This window comes from Aphanomyces astaci (genome assembly GCF_000520075.1).
Source record: "Aphanomyces astaci strain APO3 unplaced genomic scaffold supercont1.11, whole genome shotgun sequence".
NCBI lineage: Eukaryota > Oomycota > Saprolegniomycetes > Saprolegniales > Verrucalvaceae > Aphanomyces > Aphanomyces astaci.
Window position 1 is genome coordinate 183,263 of NW_009798274.1, and position 22,972 is coordinate 206,234.

Sequence of the window (22,972 nt, forward strand, 5' to 3'; positions counted from 1 at the left end):
GTGCAATTCACGACGGATAAAAATACTATTAAAATATATTAATAGTTGAGAATGCAATTGATTTATCAGTCGGTCTTTTCCTTGGGGTGCGGAATATGGATCGAGTTGGACCCTGTGAGTTTGACAAGCGTCTCGGGCGACCGCAACATGCGAATCAGCGTCTCGTACAGTCGCCCCTCGTCCTACGTTATTCAATCCGTGAAATATATATATATTCCACAAAAAGATATATATCAATATATATATAGATATAGATATTATCATAAGACATAGTTGGTCGTACCTTGAGGTGGCCAACGTATTCTTCCTTTCGCGCAATATACACCCCCTACAAAGTAGACTTAGCACACCAAATAAGTAGATCTGTCCATATTTATGCTCTTTGGTGGTCTTTCTGTAAGTTCATATCGATATATAATATATTTTTTTGTGTGCGACAGAGTACAGTTCATACCTCGACAAGTTCGAGCAAATCGTTTGGGTTGGGCAGTTCTTCGTACAGTACTTTATACATGGCGCCTCGCAGCATGTCTTTGAAGAACGCGCCGACGGTGAACACGACGAAGATATACACGGCCGTGAGTCCGTAGCTGCCGATGCCGAGCGTGGTGAGCCCGGCCACGATGTTGTCGGAGATAGTCACGAGGCAGAACCCATCCTTGTCGGCGCCGGACCCGTCAAAGCACTTGACTGCGATACCGTTGAGCTTGTCGTTACCGACGGGATCGGGCGACCGGACGACCCACCAGCTGACGCCATCTTCAGCATTGCGCTGGATGTCCAGGTCCCGCATCATGTAGTTGCGTCGGGGCACGGGGTTGGTCTGGGCGCCGACTTTGATCACGGGAGTGTAAAAGTTCTTGATCCGGATGGACGGCATCGTGATCGTGTCGGCTGTGACAGAGATGGACGTCTGGTTGGAGGTCGAGAGCACGAGATGGGTAGTGGGGGTGGTGGCGTTGTGGGAAGTGGAGACGCGCACGGGGTCGGCCGTGGATCCGTGGTTTAGCACCATATTCATGAGCAGGGCTCGGTCCATGGGGGTCATCTCCGCCTCGAACGATGTCGCAACCACCTGGTTACCATCCGGACCATCCCGCGTGAACGAGAACCGGAGGCTCCACTGCAGCATCTCTGTCGAGTTGAGCCGTGCGACGAGGTTTCGGCGGAGCGGCGGGGAGCTGGCCCAAATCTCGTTCGAGTAGGATGCATATGACGTTTTCTGAATCACCGTGTCACTGGCTTTGATATTCAGGCCCGTGAAGCGGTCGCTGTTGGTGTCGCCGTTGATGTACAGCTGCTGCACCGTGCCATCCGCTTGAACCAGCCCCAACGTGACCACTGTAGACGTGATCTCGTTTTCAATTGTCGTCGGGTTTAGCGATGAAAACATGGCGAGCGGGGCCACCACACACAGCAGCATCACGACGAGAATCACGCCGCCAGACACAAACTTGCCGGCCACGGGTACCCGCTTGGTGCCCTTCAAGTAGGCAGCGTCGCGGATCCGCTCGTCCATTTCTTGGCGGACTAGGAAGAGCGTGGCCGCGGTTTCTTCGAGTAGCAGCCACATGTCCTTGTTTAAACAAGTGGTCGAGCACATCCAGTCGAGCAAGCATCGGATTTCAAACGCAAACGGAACGAACATGTACACCTTAAACAGCTTGCCACACATTTCGTCAGCAAACGATGTCTCATGCACAGACTTCTTTGAGTAGTGGTTGCTGCGAAAGACCAGGTACCCGTGCTTGATCTGGTACGCGCTGCACCAGAGGTACGCACAGTGCAGCAAGTAGAACCCCTGGAGCCCCGGCCTCGCGGGAAGGTATGACTGGCTGTAAGATGGCAGCATGATCCAGAGCCCGACGTGGACGCCGACCAGGACGGTGACATGCAGCGCGACCTTGAGCTTGACCGAGCCCACGACGTACGCGGCACGGTCCCACATCATAACTGTGAGCTCGAAGAGTACGATGAGCACCATGTACCCATTGAGCATCGAGTCGCTGGCGTTGATTGCAAATGAATCGTCCCGAAGGGGTTCGCCAAAGTACTTGAAGAACACAAACGCGTACACGATGCACACGAACGGCAGCAGCAGCATCACAGCGAGGTAGTCGCGGCCGGGTTTCGGGCATAGCATGGCTTTGGCCATGTCCTTATCCCAGTGAGGGGGCGTCGGGGGCCACAACCGGCCCACAAACGCCATCGCAGACGGATACCTGCGACAGAGTTTGTCCACCAACTTGGGGTGTCGCTTGGAGAGGTCGATGGGGGTTGTCGAAACGGGAGGGGGCTGGTCCACGAGCACGGGGGGGACTTCGTTCTCGTCCAGTTGTTCGCTGGATCCGTTCCGCACCAATCGACCCGAATGCTGCGACGAGGTTCTGAGCAGCATCACGTCGCGGGGGGACGACGGGGGCGACGATGGGGGGGCTGGCGGCGACGTCGACACCATCCGTCGCAGCAACGCTTCCCGGGGCGACATGATCGCGGGGGTATCCTGGGTATGCATAACCACCGCAGACTCAGAGGACGTTAGCTGCCTGTCGGCGCCTTCTTCATCTTCTTGGCGGAGGTACGGGTGTTGGAGGCTGTCTTGCTGTTGCAGACGGGCGTATTGCGCACGTAGCAACGCTTCCCTAGGGGACACGGGGCGGCGGTCCGGCAGGTCTTCCACCGCTTCTCGTCCGTCACTCAAGCCCCTTCCCGTTTCCCCACCGCCAGCATCTTCCATTAGATCATCTGCGACGACGTTATCTGCGATGCTGTTTTGTCGTTCGATCGAGAACGCCACTGCCTTGGAAGACGAGACCACTGGTTTGGTGGTGGTTGATGCGACGGGGGCTGGCTTGGCGTCCGTCATATCGTCGGCGTCGTGGTCGTGCCGCGCCAAAAAGTTAGCCACATCGAACGCGTCCATGTCATCGAGTGAATCGCGGGACATGAGCGTATGCCGAGCTTGGTTGATGTGGTCAAAGGCCGATGACGTGGCATCCGCAGACGTCGACGCGTGCTGGTGATCCACTGACTTGTGCCACATGCCCCGCAGCTGCAGCTCTCGGCGGTGAAATAAAATGCACAAAATCACAACAAAATTCCATGCGACACCGCGCCACATGGTGTCCACGTCCGGATTTGCAATGCCGTCAAACTTGTACAAGCCAAAGTACACCATGGGCTGGATCGCGCTTCGGGTCTTGGGCACGTCTAGTGTATCGGGGCACCACGGCTGGATGCTACAGAAATAGACATTTGAAAAATACACTAAATATACTGAGGAGGCGAATATAGAGACGAAAAGACCTGGGATACAGCACGCTGTTGGTGTTGATGTTTTGGCAGAAGAACGGTAACTGGAACAAGTAGCGCGCACACACGACCCAGAACGACTAGGCAGGGATAAATATATATTTGTATAATATATATATATATATAGTCCATACATATCGCATGAGCACGTGCCACGCCAACGAGTGCGGTCGAGGGTTTTCCACCAAGAGAAACCCAAACGCAGCAAACACGTACACGACATTCAACAAATCGCCCTATTCAAAGATATTAGTTTCGTATATTGATGTTATTCGTCCCAGATATGGATATATTATATATGATAGTTATCTAATATATATATATATATATATGTACCTGAAACACAAAACTGCACAGGAACGCGACGCAGCACACGTTGCGCGAGTTGCTCCGAAACGCGTTGATGATCATCGTGAGCATTTCATACCACGACGGAACCATCTCGTCGTCTTCTTCGTATACTTGGGACTCGTGGCGCATCGATGCATCTTGGAGCGACTATATATATCAATATATATATATATATATATCAACTTGAGATTATTATACATCCTTCCAACGACAACACAATACATTGAATGCAATCAATACATATATATATATATTGCAACCCGTTGCGAACAAACATATCTGCTCATTGTCGTTGATATGCCACATGACATGTAAAAAACAGCGACTATATAATTATATAATTCAGTACAATTTCAAATCCAGAGAAAAGAGTAACACACACATATATATATAATATATATATATATATCCAGGCCATTCTACAAGATTCCACCCTTCCGCTGTCCCTCGTATCCATCCATTCAAAACCACGTACATAAAAGAACGAGTACACGGCCAAGTACACAAGTGCCGCGATGTTTCTGGATTCGCAGAGCTCTTCGTCTTCGGCGTCACTAAGCCAGCTTTCGTCCCCTGTGACACTGCTCCACTCGCTGCGGTGTCCGTCCTCATCATCGTCGTCATCTGCCATCCCCATCTGTTCCAGCGGCGGCAGGGGCACCCCCGGGGCCTCCAAATACGCTTCTAATCGGTCGCCCACGGCGTGCCGAGGCACCAACGAGCCCAGCTCCACCACCCACCGGTCGAAATCGTCGGCCGTTTCCAGCTGGATCGTATAGCGCACTTGATGGGCATTGCGTGCGATGGCCACGACGTGAATCGCGTACACTTGGGCGAGGCCATACGTCGACTCGGAGAGGTCGCATAGGGACACGTCCCTTGTCAAGAAGGATGTTTTCATGCGCTTGCGTTTCTTCATGCTGCGGTGCTTGAGGGCCATCGCTTCGTTCTTGTACCACACAAACGCGTGGCTGTCGATGACGGCGTACCGGGGCAGCATCTTGGCATGAAACCACAGCCGACTGGTCCACGGCGCCGGCCACCGCTGCTTGTGGTACTGCACCCACCCCGCCAAGCATGTGCCGCCCCAATTCAACGGAATCGTCTGGATCGGAGCGGACGGGGCGCTGAACGGCCCTTCGCCCATGCGAGATGCCGCCGACACTTTAAACTGGTACGACGTCCCTGGACGCAATCCGTCCACGACCACCCGCGTGGGCACGCCGCCGGACGAAGTAGAAGGAGCAGCAGCAGCAGCTTTCACTTCCACCGGATCCGTGTAGTCGCCCAGCAGAGTCGTCGGCGGGTACACCTATATACAGTGTCGAGAGTGTGATACAGTGTCGAAAGTGTAAAGATTTCGACGAGTCAGTCGGCCTTGGTATGAATTTTTAACCATATACTAGTAAGGAAGAACGGATTTGAGCAATATATTTATATAATAATATTTGAAGAAGTACGAGCGATCAAAAGGATTTGAATACGACTATTGTCGACTTGATACAAATTTGGGGAGGGGGTGCAATCAAATTTCGCGCCAACCAAACCGATCCACAATCGATCTGATTGGTTAAATTTCATTTAGAAGGTTTTGATTAGTTAATAATTTTGAGCTCTTCTGAGGTAGCCAATCAAATCGATTTAAATTCCAACAAGAAACCACGCCACAACACGAAATTTCACTCGAAAGGACAATATATAATGCTGAAATTTGCCAATTTTGGAGGATTGTTGAAATCAAGCAAAACAGCATGATTGGCTAAAAACAAGGAAGGGTTGGAATAGGATTGGCTCAAACCAAAGAATAGTCACAAACATACCTATTAAACTTAGTTATATATTACATTTCGCAGGTCCGGTGAGGTTGCCGGTGCGGGAGAATATTTTTAATACAACACACAATACCCGTACATAAAAGAACGAGTACACGGCCAAGTACACAAGTGCCGCGATGTTTCTGGATTCGCAGAGCTCTTCGTCTTCGGCGTCACTAAGCCAGCTTTCGTCCCCTGTGACACTGCTCCACTCGCTGCGGTGTCCGTCCTCATCATCGTCGTCATCTGCCATCCCCATCTGTTCCAGCGGCGGCAGGGGCACCCCCTTGGCCTCCAAATACGCTTCTAATCGGTCGCCCACGGCGTGCCGAGGCACCAACGAGCCCAGCTCCACCACCCACCGGTCGAAATCGTCGGCCGTTTCCAGCTGGATCGTATAGCGCACTTGATGGGCATTGCGTGCGATGGCCACGACGTGAATCGCGTACACTTGGGCGAGGCCATACGTCGACTCGGAGAGGTCGCATAGGGACACGTCCCTTGTCAAGAAGGATGTTTTCATGCGCTTGCGTTTCTTCATGCTGCGGTGCTTGAGGGCCATCGCTTCGTTCTTGTACATGTAAAAAACAGCGACTATATAATTATATAATTCAGTACAATTTCAAATCCAGAGAAAAGAGTAACACACACATATATATATAATATATATATATATATCCAGGCCATTCTACAAGATTCCACCCTTCCGCTGTCCCTCGTATCCATCCATTCAAAACCACGTACATAAAAGAACGAGTACACGGCCAAGTACACAAGTGCCGCGATGTTTCTGGATTCGCAGAGCTCTTCGTCTTCGGCGTCACTAAGCCAGCTTTCGTCCCCTGTGACACTGCTCCACTCGCTGCGGTGTCCGTCCTCATCATCGTCGTCATCTGCCATCCCCATCTGTTCCAGCGGCGGCAGGGGCACCCCCTTGGCCTCCAAATACGCTTCTAATCGGTCGCCCACGGCGTGCCGAGGCACCAACGAGCCCAGCTCCACCACCCACCGGTCGAAATCGTCGGCCGTTTCCAGCTGGATCGTATAGCGCACTTGATGGGCATTGCGTGCGATGGCCACGACGTGAATCGCGTACACTTGGGCGAGGCCATACGTCGACTCGGAGAGGTCGCATAGGGACACGTCCCTTGTCAAGAAGGATGTTTTCATGCGCTTGCGTTTCTTCATGCTGCGGTGCTTGAGGGCCATCGCTTCGTTCTTGTACCACACAAACGCGTGGCTGTCGATGACGGCGTACCGGGGCAGCATCTTGGCATGAAACCACAGCCGACTGGTCCACGGCGCCGGCCACCGCTGCTTGTGGTACTGCACCCACCCCGCCAAGCATGTGCCGCCCCAATTCAACGGAATCGTCTGGATCGGAGCGGACGGGGCGCTGAACGGCCCTTCGCCCATGCGAGATGCCGCCGACACTTTAAACTGGTACGACGTCCCTGGACGCAATCCGTCCACGACCACCCGCGTGGGCACGCCGCCGGACGAAGTAGAAGGAGCAGCAGCAGCAGCTTTCACTTCCACCGGATCCGTGTAGTCGCCCAGCAGAGTCGTCGGCGGGTACACCTATATACAGTGTCGAGAGTGTGATACAGTGTCGAAAGTGTAAAGATTTCGACGAGTCAGTCGGCCTTGGTATGAATTTTTAACCATATACTAGTAAGGAAGAACGGATTTGAGCAATATATTTATATAATAATATTTGAAGAAGTACGAGCGATCAAAAGGATTTGAATACGACTATTGTCGACTTGATACAAATTTGGGGAGGGGGTGCAATCAAATTTCGCGCCAACCAAACCGATCCACAATCGATCTGATTGGTTAAATTTCATTTAGAAGGTTTTGATTAGTTAATAATTTTGAGCTCTTCTGAGGTAGCCAATCAAATCGATTTAAATTCCAACAAGAAACCACGCCACAACACGAAATTTCACTCGAAAGGACAATATATAATGCTGAAATTTGCCAATTTTGGAGGATTGTTGAAATCAAGCAAAACAGCATGATTGGCTAAAAACAAGGAAGGGTTGGAATAGGATTGGCTCAAACCAAAGAATAGTCACAAACATACCTATTAAACTTAGTTATATATTACATTTCGCAGGTCCGGTGAGGTTGCCGGTGCGGGAGAATATTTTTAATACAACACACAATACCCACTTGACAAAAGAACACACCGTTATAATATATATATATATATATATTCAACTCGTATGGCCATCCATATTCATGAATACAATTATCATATAATGATATATGTATATATATATAAATACACAAAATCGCCCACCAAAGAAGCAGCAATATAATCAAATACAACGAACTGGTCGTACTTGGCGTGTGACAACGTAGTACCGAATGCGATGCAGCAAGGGGCCTGGTGGCGGGCTCCACGTGACTGTGACAGCGTTTTGGGTGGTTTCGTGGGGCACGATGGTCGGCGCGAGGGGCGCGGACGGCGGGAGGCTGTAGTTGAGTCCCGATGCGATGTCCATCATCTCCTCGACCTTGTTGACCATGCGCGAGATGATGGCTTTGAGGCGCAGAATCGCCGCCTGCTTTTCCTGCTTGAGTGCTGTCCACCGCTCCAGTCGATCCAGTAGCACCTACCGACAACAAATCCGCAAGTTATATATATATATATAAACACAAATCAAAAGATTGATACCCACCCGAATACTATATCGAATATATATATATTACGATCATAAACCAAACAATCAACACACACACACGAGTCAAATTTAAAATAAATCAGCATATAGCTAGTCTCAACACGATAATCATGACCATACATATATATATACAAGTTGTTTATTTCCATCACACTAGGGATATGTCTTGGCAAAAATATATATATATATATGCACCCTTAGTCATATATATATATATTATAAACCCCACCTCAGCATGCAGCGCTTTCCGTCGGTCATGACTCTGGTCGTGTTGGCGCCTCGTGTACGCGCGGACGTAGTCGTACATGGGGGACCGAAAGATGAGTTCCTGAATGTTGGTCATCCAAAAGATCAATATCGACAGGATGGGCAAGTTGCTGTGCAACGGGGGGGCGCCTGGGTAGTTCTTGGGCAACTTGTTAAAGTCTAGAACTGCCGGCAACGACAGGCACACGCCATCTGATTGGCTGTTGGTGCCGATCTCACATTGATCTGTGACATCGCTAAACACGGGCAGTTGAAACAAGATGAGCAGAAACAAGTACCCCCACGACACATCGCGCAGCCGACACAGCATTTTACTCTGGGGGTCGTCCACAGCATGTACGTGCAGCAGCATGTAGATGGCGAACGCCAAGTAAATGCCAGATGTGACGCCTGACCGCACACATCCGGACACGAACACGAGTACGAGCAGCCCAAAGACCCAGTAGTTCATAACCACAAACACTAGGAGGCGCCACGGCCGCTGGTTCCGCAGGGCGTCGGTCGTGAAGTCGTGGACGTCCCCGGGCACGGGGCCGCCGCTGACGGGGGGCGAGTCGACGTGGCCGGACACGAGCAGTTGCGCCGCGCGCGCCGCCGCCGCCCCTTCGCGCTGCTCCATCTCTAAGTAGTAGGTTTTCGCACCAGGTATCATAAATACCACGAGAAGGCACATGTAGTCGCAGAAGAGGCCCCACGGGTGCTGAAAGTTGAGTGCAAAGTACTCTTGGTAGACAAACTCAAACCACGTCCATGGCGGCAGCGACTGGCGCGGTCGGTTCATAAACGGCGGGAGCCACAGCATGACAAAGTACTGTGTCACACACACGAAGACGAGCATCATGGCGAGGTACGTCCAGTTGCGGCACACTGTGACGGGGTTGGCCGCGAGGATCCACCGCACGACCACCAAGTAGACGACGCTGATGCTGTTGAGATGCACAAATGCACTCACGAGCAGAACGAGCATGGTCAGTGTCACAGATCCCTGCGACACGAACCGAACACTAAAGTCCTGGAGGGACTTCAACAGAGGCGCGCCTCCCCCGCCGTCTTCATATTCATCGGCGTCTTCGGCGTCGGCCATCCACCTCTCGGATGTCTCGCGGCGCTTGGGCTGCTGGTGGTGTTTGCGCCGGCGGCCGACTGGTTTGTCCTTGTCTGGGTCCCAGAAGTGCGAGGCCCGGGTCACGACGCACAGCAGCATGACCACGAGGTGTTGCCACGTCATGGACCAAATTGTCGCGTGGAAGTAGTTGCCGCCATTCGCCGTGTCAGTCGAAGAGGAGGACGAAGAGGAGGTCGCCAGTGCCTTGTTGATCCGTGCGAGGCCAAACCAGTTGGCATTTTCTTCGACTTTGGCGGCAAAGTCGGACCCGAACAACACGGCGAGCTTGTCTGGCTGGAGCGACCGCGCCTGGAACGCGTACAAACAGAGCACGAAGAAGGACGAGAGCCAGAAGAGAGACTTCCACGACCCGGTCCACTTGGGCTTGAACAGTGTCGCAAGTAACAGCGACAAGTACGTGACGTTGAACGCGTTGATGTTGTGGCACACCACGCCCATATTGAACAGCAGCAACACAATCGGACTGTTGACGAACACCATGCGCTTGAACTCCGCCATGACCGCCACCACGCCATCCATCGCGACACTGCGGCCCGGCGTCAGGATCTCGTACGTCGGCAGCTTGCGCTTCATGGAACGCAAGTGCCACGCTGTCACAGCTGCCAACTACCAACAACATAACACAGGTGGTCGAAACAATGGTATTAACAGTAGATCTTGTACAAGGATATAACCAACTCAACGGACTATCGTATATATATATTAATAAAATATATATACACACACTATATATATACACATTATATATATATACACACTTTATATATACACATTATGTATATACTATACATATACACACTATATATATTCATTCACACACACTTTATATATACACATTATATATATACACACAAACTATATAAGTATATGATAAAACACGATGCAGGAATGTAATATCCGTGGGACCAAAGATATATTTATATATTATATGGTATGGCGGAAATGTATCAGCGATATATATATTATACGTGGTCGTGAAATATAGAAATGAAGCTCGAAATGCAATCAGTAGTAAGTACTACATGCACGAGTATAAATAACACCCGTCGACACCAACCAGAATACGTAGATCCAATGTCGAAATAACCAGTACATTCATTGAGCGTGACATCCAAGACATGATATAAAAAAATATGTCTATATAAAATAAAAATATTTTTCAATCTATACAGTATATTGAAAAACACGTGTCCTTCGTTTTTACTTTTATAATATAATATAAAACATAATATAAAACATAATATAATCTAAAACATAATATAATCTAAAACATAATATAAAACATAATATAATCTAAAACATAATATAATCTAAAACATAATATAATATAAAACATAATATAATATAAAACATAATATAAAAAATAAAATAATATAAAAATATAGATAAATCCACCACTCGATTCCATACATATTATTGCAAGTGAAGAAATATGAGCAAAAGGTTTAAAGTTACCAGTGCCGTGGGAAATAGGTACGCAAACAACCCCGACAATTCGTTCGTGTCCGAGTACCGCTTCAAGCCAAAGTCTTCGATCGTGAGCACATTCGTGAGGTGCCAATGCGTCCGGATAAAGTCCTCCACCGCTCGAAACTGGTAAATGTACCGGAGGACAAGCACGATCCCTTCGTAGACGAGCACAAGTCGCCATAGAAACTGCGTTTTGGTCGAGTTCCCCCGCGGCGATTTGACCATACTGCCCATATGCGACCCGAGCAACGTAAACATGAGCAGCACTTGGAGCAGTCCGATCAGCGTCACGCGGCCGTCTGCGTCCACTTCGTACACGAACCCCAGGAAGAGGAAGCCGGCGTACGCCACCACGCCCCCCACCAATCGGAACACCAGGTCCACTTCTAATGTTAGCCGAGAGATAAAGTATATGGGCCGCCCCGGGGCCTGCCGCATCATCGCGTCGCGGTCGGGTCGCCCCGAGTCGGATTTCATGTAAATGACAAGCTGGATCACGACCTGGACGATCAGAATCAGCTGCGCGATGAACAGCGTCGGCCACAGAACGTTCCAGGAAGATGCTGGCGAGGCCCCGGCAAAGCACGTGAGCCCCACCGTCTCCATAGTCGTCCGGTCAAACGAAGTCGGGCACACCACGTTCCAAATGTACATTAAGAAGCACACCACGAGGGTATACGCGAGCAAGTACCGCCACATGCGACTACGTAAAGTATATATATATACATATATTGTTATGACATAGGACTCGTACAGAATAATATTGTTATGACATAGGACTCGTACAGAATAATATATATACATATATATATATATATATATATATATATTGTGGCGCTTCGTACTTTCGTTCGAAACAACTGGAACGATGTATTGGAGAATGTATCGAGTCAAGATTATACAGAAAAGCAACGAGCCAATCAGATTGCAGGATATCATCCGGTCAATCAACAAGAAACAGCTAATTAGTGTGTGACTAATTGAATTTAGTGTGGGATGGGCATATCACTGCTGGATAACGTTTTTGGTTTTATATACAACATATAGTATAAATGATTCATTGATGGATATAGCAAGTTAGTTAAGATTTTGACTGGAAGGACAATTTACTATGTCGTCAACGCACACGACGATATAAAGAGTATCCCATTGTTTTGGTTTGATAACGAGAGAATGCGGAAATCGATATATATATAAATAATTATATATATATATCGGAACATATAATATATACTAGTATATAAAATCGAGCGGAGAATTAAGATTCGACAAGTGTACCGTCGTAGACGCTGAAACACGGCCACAAACGCAGCCAACATGAGATACCCCGTTTGGAGCAAATTTACTGACGTGCTGAGCACCGTGACTAGTTGGGATAGATATCCAGTGAGAAATATTAATAAATTATATTTGACATATAGTCTATCGTGTATATAATATTATGCGACGTACCAAAGATCGTAAACAGTACGGTGGTGTCCAGGAGTGATACGAGCACACACTGCATGTCCTTGAACCAAAGCGCAGCCAATTCCAAGTACGTCATCCGGTGCTAGTTATTTTCACAGCATGGAAACATGAGTACTCAAATGTATATATATATATATAACGTTATGCACACGAATTGGTCACGGATCTATTATAATATATATAATATATGCATGTGCTCAAAAAGAAAAATCAAACTGACTGAGAATATTCGTCGACTTTGCATATGTGTATATAACGTTAGTAGTATTTAACATTCGAGTTGAAGTATACAATTCAGAACACGTACAGCTACTACCCAACACAAAGTATACCAAACTAGAGTGCATACCATCCCATCACTTATCCACTGTATATACAGTATATATATATATATATATATATAATAAGTATTGTGTATTCTACTCAAAATTTTTGGTTGAATGAACCGCCAAACAATCGCCGGAACTTCGAAATTTCATATAAATTAATTTGAAGAGGTATCTTTGTGACTAATCAATCTTTTCAGCCAATCAAATTGCAACCTTCTTCATTCTTTATAGCCAATCATATCCTTTGTTCGATTTCATCAATCCCCCAAAATAGGCAAATTTGACTGTGAAAAGCCCAATATGTAACAAAAAAACGAGTCTGCCGGATATTGTTTACCGGTTGAAAGTTGTCATGCTGCACGCGGGACGGCGTGTCGGCGGCAGACATGTCGGACAAGGCGGAGATGCGGACTTGGGCGTTGAGTCGTTCAAGTGCTTGGTCATCTCGAAGTTCTCGAAGAAGGTCACGGTATCGCAGACGAATACGCAGGCAAAAGCACATGACAATCAGACACGAGTGGTGGATAGACAGGTCCACGAGCGGAAACTGGGAGCTCGTGACTCCAAGCAAAGCCTTTTGGGATTGAACCCACTGGAACGAGACGAGGATGGGCACGTCCAGGGCATATGTGACGACGGACACGACGACCGCGTACAAGTTGAGCACGAGCAGCAGCAGGCGCGGGATCACGAGGCCGTACGTGCCGAGTGTCACGAGCGCCATGCCGAAGAGGACGCCGAGGAGGTGCGACGGGTACGACACACACCAGAAGACGGCGGCTGCGATCGCCCCCAGCACCCCCCGATCTTCGAGGAAGACGCGGACGACAAGGTTTTCCTGGTGCAAAAGGTCCTGGGCGGACACGATGGCGGCATGTTCCGACTCGTGGGGGGTGTCGTCGCTGTGGACCGATTCGCGGGCGGAATAGAAGGATGATGCTTGGGACGACAGGTTGTTGGCAGAGCCGTCTCGGAGGCGACGGTGTCGCAGACTGGACGACATCACGAGCGGCTGCGAGTCGTGGTAGACGGACTCGCCAGTCGACGGCACCCGTTGGAGGGATGCTGATGACACGGCGGACGTGGCATCAGACGAAGAGGAGGCCGGAAGCGACGACGACGCCAGTTGCAGGTAGATGGGGTACGTGCGCGAGGCAGTGGCGAGCAGGAAGAGGGTGGACCCGTAGAAGACGTAGCCTTGCCAATTCGCCCATGTCTACATGGAGGAATGTACGAGATAGAATATCAGGAATATGAGCAACATGGTAAGCTAATATGAACAAGGAAGACAACACGTGTTCAAATAGAATGGTTGTTCATGTGTAGAGGTGGATTGTTTTAAATACATATGTATCATACTGTTCAAAACAGGTGCCAATCTGGGCAGTTTTTAGATTATATATATATATATATATATATACATAATACATCAAAATGTTGACGTTCAAACAAATATATATGTACGCACCCCTGGCAAGACGAAAATATTGGCGTATTGTCCAATGTGCCGACCCACGGCTGAATCGTGCAATTGCGGGTATTGGTACCCATGGCTACAACACGACCACGATGTATTAAATATATATATATATATAGAGCCTACAAATACTTCAAGGGATAGAATATATATATATATGGTTTAAGATTCCATTTGTAGCTACACCAATCATATATATCGTACCAGAAGAAGAGGACGGGGATCGTATACGCAATCATGAGTTTCATGGACGTGGGGCCAAAAAAGTAGCAAAACGTCGACTGGTGGCGTTCGAGCTGGCTTCGGGTGATTTTGGGGCTCCAGAACGTCCATACAACCAAGCAGTAGGTGAAAACGAGGTAGTACAGCGCCCCAAGGTACCCCGGGGACGAGAACGCACACAGGAGCAGCGACACGAGCACGATAAGCTCGCTGCCTCGAAGGATCACGACGAGCGCTTCCTTGGAAAAGTACGAGGAAGGGGCGGCGGTAGCGGATGGCATCGTGATGGGGATGGCGGCGTCCTGCGTCTTGCGCTGTCGGTAGATGAAGTACAAGTGCACACTCGTGGACACCAAAATCAGCACATCTGGCCCCACTCCAAACATGTAGTCGTCCCATGACTCCATGTACTTGATCCCCACCACGGCCAAGATGTCCTTGCCCGGGATTGGAAACATATCCGCCACCGATTGGTTCGTGGGGAGGTTGAGCATCGCGGCGTTGTCGTCGTTGGCGCGCGCGGTTTCGTACCACACGATGCAGTACGTGTTGGCGGCGACCCCGACCGTGGCCACGAGGATCGTAAACGCGGCCAGCGCGCGCGACTTGAACGAGTACAGAATGCCGATGATCCATGACAGGAGGTATAGCGAAGACAGAGCACTGCCGCGAACCGCCGTCGCCAACAGAAGCGACAACGAAAACACGACGTCGGCCAAGAACCACAGCACCTTGACAAGCGTGGCTTTCGACCAGAGCTTGATGGAGGAGGGTTCTTGGACGCAACTGGGAGGCTTTGTCGATGGTAGTGGGTTCTCAGGTTCCCTGTACAACGCGACGATGAGTGAAGTGATGTGTGTGATGTTCGTGCGTCGACTTGTACCTTGAGGCCGAGCCCGCGATCAACTGCACGTCGTGCGGCGGCGTGCTTGTGAACCTGTACGCCGAATCCATGGGTGTAGACACCGACTTCACCTCCGCAGCCTCGTCGTCTTGGGGTCGGCGCATGAGGAATCGGGTGACCCTGGTCCTCGAGTTCTGTTGATCAATTCCAACCAAGAAGTACCGTACGAGTACTTCAGGCAAGGAATAGGTACTACTTCTGAAACGTATTGGGATTTGTATGCTTGTACTTAAACGCTTGATGATGAAACTCAGAACAGGCCAAATGTTGCTAACCATTAAAACGCGGTTTTAATCCGACGTTTTAATTCAGCAAACGCACACATTGTGATATAACGTGTAGGTTAAAATAGGGTTAAACTATTCAAATAGTTTAACAAAAATACATAATTTCACACCATTGGCCAGTTCGTAAATATATCATATTGAAACACAGCAATTGCAGCTCAAAATAGACTATACATACAGCAATGAAGTCACTTAGTGCATTTAGTTAATTATGTCTGAAATTCATTTATGTGGTGATTACTTTGATTGCGATGTTCACAAAAGGAGCCATATTTCTTAACAAAAAGTGACTAATAAACAGTCGTGATTTGATTAAAACTTGTTTACATCAGTAAAGAATATTCACGCTGGTGTGCTAATTGGTTGAGCGCTGTCGATCGCATCATGGGTATGTACGTTGTACCGGCGTGCACTGGTCTGTGTGTGGGACCTTTATGCGTGTCCACCATGTAGTCGTCGATTCCAAGACATACGTCAAGGCGATATCTGCTATCGTTGACGAGATCATCAAGGCGTATGAGAAGCAAGACCCTGTCAACATGACGCGGTTGAAGAACGACGTTGCCAAGGTGTACAAGCTTCCATCCATGCCCAAGGTTCGTACTGTTGCGTACATACTCTATATAGCCTTATCGTACTCATCGTCGTGTAATCCACAGCTCGTCGACATCATCTCGGCCATCCCAGAGGAATACCGGGACGAGTTGCTGCCGTACTTGAAGGCCAAGCCCGTGCGCACGGCGTCGGGCATTGCAGTCGTGGTACGTCATACATATCTACATTATCACGTTACGATTCTATCGACTTTTGTCTTTGCCAGGCTGTAATGTGCAAACCCCATCGATGCCCCCACATCGCAATGACAGGCAACATCTGCGTCTACTGTCCAGGCGGCCCCGACTCGGACTTTGAGTACTCGACCCAAGTACGTTTGCATGTGCATGATGTGTTTCTCACACTATTTGAAGGCATACACTGGGTACGAGCCCACGAGCATGCGCGCGATTCGAGCCAGGTACAATCCGTACGTGCAGACCAAGACCCGCGTCGACCAACTCAAGCGCCTGGGCCACAACGTCGACAAAGTATGCCGCCCTTCGATATATCGTTCCTGATATGGTCCCTTTCAGTCCAATTTGAACTCTAGTATGGTGATTTTGTCCACATCTAGCGATCGATTGTGCTGAATCGATTGTTTGGTCAATTATGTTACTTTCTACGATCCAATCACAAGCTAACTGGGGACCAGAACCCAATCTGATTGGCTAAAAACTTGTGTCCATTGTTTTCCAATGCCAGTTTGGAATAATATGTATATATATAATATTTAATAATATGATGTATAGGTAGAGTTTATCGTAATGGGGGGGACGTTTCTATCGCTGGACAGGGAGTACCGGGACTGGTTTATGCGCAATCTCCACGATGCTCTCTCTGGACATACGTCTAGTTCTGTGGCGGAAGCCGTGCGGTACTCGGAACAGGGCCAGACCAAGGTATAAATATATTATATACGTAGTAATACCGATATATTGTTCCGAGTATAATATTATGAATGGGGTAGTGTACGGCCATTACGTTGGAAACACGGCCAGACTACTGCCTGAAACCGCATTTGAACGACATGTTGTCCTATGGGTGTACTCGGATCGAAATCGGCGTCCAAAGCATCTATGAAGATGTGGCCAGAGATACCAATCGGGGCCATACTGTCGCCGCCGTAAGAAAAATATATATATATATTGATCATATACAGGCTAAAAAGCGAAATATCTATTTTCATCCTAGGTGTGTCATTCGTTTCAACTCGCCAAAGACTGCGGGTACAAGATCGTGGCGCACATGATGCCCGACCTGCCGAATATGGGTACTATCGATACAGGCTCTACGGATACAGTATCCGTATCAAGATACTTCTCGAGTATACGGAAACATGTGACACGGTGTTGATGATACAGGCATGGAACGCGACTTGAGCGGGTTCAAAGAATACTTTGAGAACCCCCTCTTTCGTACGGATGGGCTCAAGATCTACCCCACTCTTGTCATTCGAGGCACGGGGCTGTACGAACTGTGGAAAACTGGCCACTACAAAGTACTCTACCAATATAATTGCCATATGGGTCAAACAATCTGGTAGAATTACTCGCCCGACGAACTCGTGGACCTGATGGCGCGGCTCCTGGCGCTCGTGCCACCGTGGACGCGCGTGTATCGCATCCAGCGAGACATTCCGATGCCGCTGGTCACATCAGGCGTTGAAAATGGCAACTTGCGCGAGCTGGCGCTAGCCCGAATGAAGGACCTGGTACGCCATATTGTATATATATATATCAAATGAGAGGGGGAGGACGATTGAGATGTGTGAAGGGGGTGGCGTGTCGAGATATTCGAACTCGGGAAGTGGGAATGAAGGGCATCCACGATCAAATCTTGCCAGACCAAGTCGAGTTGGTCCGTCGGGACTACGTCGCCAACGGCGGGTACTACTAGTATTACTAGCAGTAGTAGCACTCAATTTACTAGACGTTGGTAGATGGGAGACGTTCTTGGCCTACGAAGACGTCGCCCAAGACATCCTCGTGGGTCTTTTGCGGCTGCGCCAAGCCAGGTACGGTACCTTCCATATCCGTAATGAGTTATGGAGATATATACCGTAATGTATATCTCGTACATGTACACAGTGCCACGGCCTTTCGCAAAGAAATTCCTCCGGGAACTTCCATCGTCCGCGAACTTCACGTGTACGGATCCGCCGTCCCCATCCACTCCCGCGACCCGACCAAGTTCCAACACCAAGTACGACGACATGTACTGATATGTCCATCTCATGGTGAACCTTTAGGGATTTGGAACGCTCTTGATGGAAGAGGCCGAGCGCATTGCACGGGATGAACACAACTCGGCCAAGATCGTTGTCATTGCTGGTAAGTTAGGTCAAACAACCGGTTGTCCATATTGCACCAGCTTTATGTACTGTACAGTATACCTACCGTATATCTATCGAACACTTTACTACCGAGTGTATGATGAAATCCTAACTAACTTATATGTACTGTATGTACATATATTTGTAGGGGTTGGCACGCGGCACTACTACCGCAAGCTTGGCTACGAACTGGATGGCCCGTACATGTCCAAGTTCTTTAACGACGATTGTTAACTTTCGATAACGACGGATATGGTTGGGCAGGGTCGTTCCAGTACTTATGTACTGATTGGGGGGGTTCACATGTGGGATCTATCTCTTGTGCTCGTTCGAGTACTAACATTAGTACACAAGACAGCGCATCTCTTGCATCTCCATTGGAGCATCTGAACATGCCAAGCCAATCGGTGGATGCCACCAACGTGTCGCTGTGATATGCCGCCTCGATGCAAGGGATTTGGACATGTCATGAAACCGCCGCCGCCGTCATTCTTATCCGACGTTCCCCCTTCGTCGTCGGATCATGCCAACCTCAGACACCACAACACAACGAAACCTGTTTATATCCAACTAGATCATGGTTCATTCCTTTGTCACTCGTTCAAGTAGTACCATCGGTTCCATTTCGAACCCACTTCCAACGCACCCCAACAACCCAAGCCACCAGCGGCACGGAAGTGCGCTCGTGCCGCCCGTCGGTCTACAGTATACTTATCTGTGGTTTCATGGATATCGCATGTGGACACGATGGTGACGCTCCCTCGTCCAAGATACTGTGATACCGCAGCGGAACTTTGGAGGATATCCTTGTTGCCACAAGAAAATATGGGCATGCCATTGATTTATCAAGTACTTTTTTATATTGCGGGTTGCACGGGGTCATAAAATGCAAAGTCGTTAATGGCAGGGCGCCGTCGTCGCGGCAACTTCAAGTTGAAGTCAACGGTGACTTGAAATTTGTATGGTCGCCACGTGGAGCGAGGCGCGAGCCAATCGGCGCGGCCCAATTCCACAGGTCAGGCGACGCGATGTTCGAAATTTGGAGCATATTTTAAAAACCGTTCGATACAAACATGGGGAAAATAAAAAACTCCACATGGCACAGGATACATACATGCTGAACGCACGCACCCACGGTATCGACAAAAAATACGAAACGCTCGGGCAATATTATTATTCAACCTTGTATGAGGTCCCAACGTTGAACTTCAACGAATTTAATAAAAATATCTTCGATTGCCCACATGGTGGTCAAATTCAGCCAATCATACGCCAATATTTCAACTTCAATGTAAATGAGCCAATCGAATGCGAGACTTGTTGCGACGCACCACTTGGAGTTTGTATAGGCGCGAGCAAGTAGTACAAAGCCCCCGTCCCAGGAGTGATGGTCTGTCCCGTCCCCTGGCTGCATTTTTTTAAATGTCGCCATATTGACGCAACCACACGATCTATATTTTTTTAAAGTACCCCACGGAGGGATGAATGCCAAAACCGTGCAATAAAATGCTTTTTATAAAATTATTGTATTATTTTACCTTGCCCGGACAGCATTCAGTTGCCAATTTGGCTGAACCTCCGAAAAGCTCATCCGTTGCCGCCACCGCCGCCGCGACAGATCGTAGGAGGAAAAGACACACACCATGACAGCCGTGGGAATCACAATGAACCTGAACACATCCAACAGCATGCATCCCTTGAGGATGCCAACCCATGAAGAAAACGACTTGTTGTGCAGAGGCTTTGGGGACTTACCAACGACCCCCCACACAGATTCAACCGACCCGATGAACAATGCGAGCGGGAGCTTTGTCACCAAGCTGTTCGCGATGGTCGAGACCGAACCGGACTCGGTCGTGACGTGGATCCGAGAAGGCACAGCGTTTTGCATCGTGCAGCCCAAAGTGTTGGCCGAGACCTTTCTCCCCAAGTACTTTCGGCACGGCCGCTTCTCCAGTTTGATCCGCCAGCTTAACTTTTACAGCTTTTACAAAGTCACGGAAGGCAGTGCCATCATCTACCAGCACTCGCATTTCCGACAGGGACGACCTGACTTGCTCGTGCACATCAAGCGACGAGGCGCAGGCAAGGCCAAGGACCCATGGATCGACCCTTTGAGCACGAAGCAACGGTACCCATCGGAACAAGATACGCCCATTTATGCCCCCATCCACATCAACAACCACAGCAACACATCGACTGGCGTAACCGCAGGGGATTTGTGTTCGTCTCCATCAAGTAAGCCGTTGTCGACCCAAAACAAGCAAGCGACGATGCTGATCAAGACCGACAACATGTCGCCCGCCCTGAAACCTGGAACTGCCCAAATGATGGCGCCGCCGGCTGTTGACTTGAATGGTGGTGGTCGAAAAGAGATGCCAGGCATGATGAAGCAGCGAACCCATCACATGCAATCATCGACGATGTTTGGCGTCAAGGAAAACCCGTCCACCGGCTCCCTCGTGGCTGTGCGATCGCTCGACCAAGCCGACATGAGCATGCGGCCTCCGCTTTGGCGCACAAGCAGCTCGGCATCTATCAACACAAAGCCTGCGGACCTGATGGGGTTTGTGCCGTTTGAGAAGAAGGTCAAGTCCGAACCCATGACGTCGGATCAAATCAAGGACGAGATGATTGACGACGCCATCTTGGACAACTTGACGTTTGGCGACATGCTTGAACAACACCCGCCGTCCTCTCGCGATCCGCGCTCCATGGTGCTGGCCAGGAATTGTCTTAAAGGCCCCGCCGCCGTGTGCAGCCCGTCGTTGTCTGCGATTCCGTCGGCCACACATCAGCATTCCAGCGGCAGTAGCCTCATGATGCACAACAACTCGATGTTGTTCGACCCTGCAGACATTCACAACGACGACGACGACGATACATGGGAAGTGCCGCTGTCGCCCCTGAACGACCCAGAGGACATTCCGTGGTTGGATTTGTCGTTTTGATTTATTTCATTGATATATTTAGGAGTACTAATAGTTAAGGAGTAGTAATTTAACAAGGCGCGTCATGTCGCTTTCGTCATACTTAATTCATTCGTCTCATGCTACTACTAACGTAGATGGCCAGTTTATGGTGCACATGAAAGAGGCTTCGTCGTAGAATGCAGCTTTGAGCATCCCCACCCCTGACGCTAAACCCAAAACTCTAAAACCAGATCTAAAGTGGGATCACGCAAAATAATTTAGCGTTTTTCATCTATTTCACACCGGCTGCCAAACAGCGATTCAACTCTATTCGCATGGATGCACGACACCAAGCCGCAGAATCGCCTGGATAAAAGTAGTTCAGGGCAAAGCATGCCAACAAGTCAGTGTAATGAACTACTAGCAGGGAATATCGCTTAGAAAGCCGCATCAGTAGTAGCACTCCGTTGCCGGTACTACTAGTAGTGCGGTTGCGACCTATAATCGCGTCTACGCTTACATGCGCTTGAAAACGAACAGATACACAATATTTGATTGATAGTCTACGCATGCGTTAACAGAAATCCAAAAGTCGCAATAGAAGGGGAGGGGGCATGCTCCGTTGGTTGAGACTGCACCCGCTCGCTCGTCCCAGTGCCTGTGATGTGGGCACCGTACACGAGCGAGCGGGTGCAGTGCTGGGGCAACGCATGCAGGCGCTGGTTCCATGCGACCTGGTCGTCCTTGCATCTGTTCAGGCGCCAACTTTCAGTGTGCTTCCTACAAGAATCGCAAATCTGTAAGGTTAACATCGTCGGTCGGCGAGGTTGGCACATGCCGAAGGACATGGCCAATGCTGACAGTCATCCTTCACCATACAAACGTCACATGCAGTCGCGTCGATGAGTTACACAAGATAGGACTCATGGACTCACTCTAACTTAGCGTTGAGCGGCGCTTTGCGCTATGTGGGGCCGCGAGGACACGCACCTGTACTTGGCCGACATGGCGTCATGCCATTGCAACCAGGTAATACTAAACGTGTAAATGTATTGCTGATTGTATGCTGGCCAGAACTTAACCAATCGGTCAAATCTGACGAATAATCTGACTTTAGCGTAGCGTCGTTAGAGTCCCGCGGTGGGAGAATTAAAACGCTAAAATCTGACTGAAAAAATGCAGTTTTGGAGTTTTAGCGCCACGAGTATGCAGTTTTGGAGTTTTAGCGCCACGAGTGGGGATGCTCTTAGGACTGGGATTTCAATTCCGAAAGGTTGGGCATTCTTCTGATTATTTAATCGGCTTGAATAGCCTTCAACTTAGCGTTCATTTACTTCGATTCCACTCAAGTCAAGGCAAAATAGGAGGGACAGTTTATGGTGTACGGTTTAAGCTTAAAATATGTATGC

The 22,972-nt window shown here is 49.2% G+C and overlaps 3 protein-coding genes across 6 annotated transcripts; 2 read left to right on the forward strand and 1 right to left on the reverse strand.

The window, feature by feature from the left end:
- Position 1: 1 nt before the first annotated feature.
- Positions 2-15,582, reverse strand: H257_05703 (hypothetical protein). Of its 4 annotated transcripts, XM_009830648.1 has the most exons (16): positions 15,415-15,582; positions 14,514-15,356; positions 14,301-14,385; positions 13,170-14,048; positions 12,486-12,585; positions 12,312-12,399; positions 11,019-11,736; positions 8,400-10,169; positions 7,829-8,101; positions 6,222-7,058; positions 3,649-3,810; positions 3,447-3,548; positions 3,307-3,392; positions 455-3,239; positions 284-328; positions 2-182 (listed from the first exon to the last, which is right to left on the reverse strand). In XM_009830648.1, exons 1-16 carry the CDS (start codon positions 15,537-15,539, stop codon positions 66-68), a joined length of 9,015 nt encoding a protein of 3,004 aa, XP_009828950.1. In that variant the 5' UTR covers positions 15,540-15,582; the 3' UTR covers positions 2-65. The 4 variants fall into 4 exon arrangements, with proteins under 4 accessions (XP_009828950.1, XP_009828953.1, XP_009828952.1 ...); XM_009830650.1 differs by lacking the exons at positions 2-182; positions 284-328 and having other exon boundaries at positions 432-3,239; XM_009830651.1 differs by lacking the exons at positions 12,312-12,399; positions 12,486-12,585; positions 13,170-14,048; ... (1 more) ...; positions 14,514-15,356; positions 15,415-15,582 and having other exon boundaries at positions 11,019-11,853.
- Positions 15,583-16,067: 485 nt separating this feature from the next.
- H257_05704 (elongator complex protein 3) lies at positions 16,068-19,255 on the forward strand. Its single transcript, XM_009830652.1, has 15 exons — positions 16,068-16,110; positions 16,176-16,318; positions 16,382-16,483; positions 16,543-16,647; positions 16,691-16,807; positions 17,069-17,218; positions 17,287-17,442; positions 17,511-17,589; positions 17,681-17,817; positions 17,863-18,030; positions 18,093-18,205; positions 18,259-18,333; positions 18,407-18,521; positions 18,568-18,649; positions 18,800-19,255. Exons 1-15 carry the CDS (start codon positions 16,107-16,109, stop codon positions 18,883-18,885), a joined length of 1,632 nt encoding a protein of 543 aa, XP_009828954.1. The 5' UTR covers positions 16,068-16,106; the 3' UTR covers positions 18,886-19,255.
- A 941-nt stretch (positions 19,256-20,196) lies between these two features.
- Positions 20,197-21,688, forward strand: H257_05705 (hypothetical protein). Its single transcript, XM_009830653.1, has one exon. It carries the CDS (start codon positions 20,295-20,297, stop codon positions 21,600-21,602), a length of 1,308 nt encoding a protein of 435 aa, XP_009828955.1. The 5' UTR covers positions 20,197-20,294; the 3' UTR covers positions 21,603-21,688.
- Positions 21,689-22,972: the final 1,284 nt, after the last annotated feature.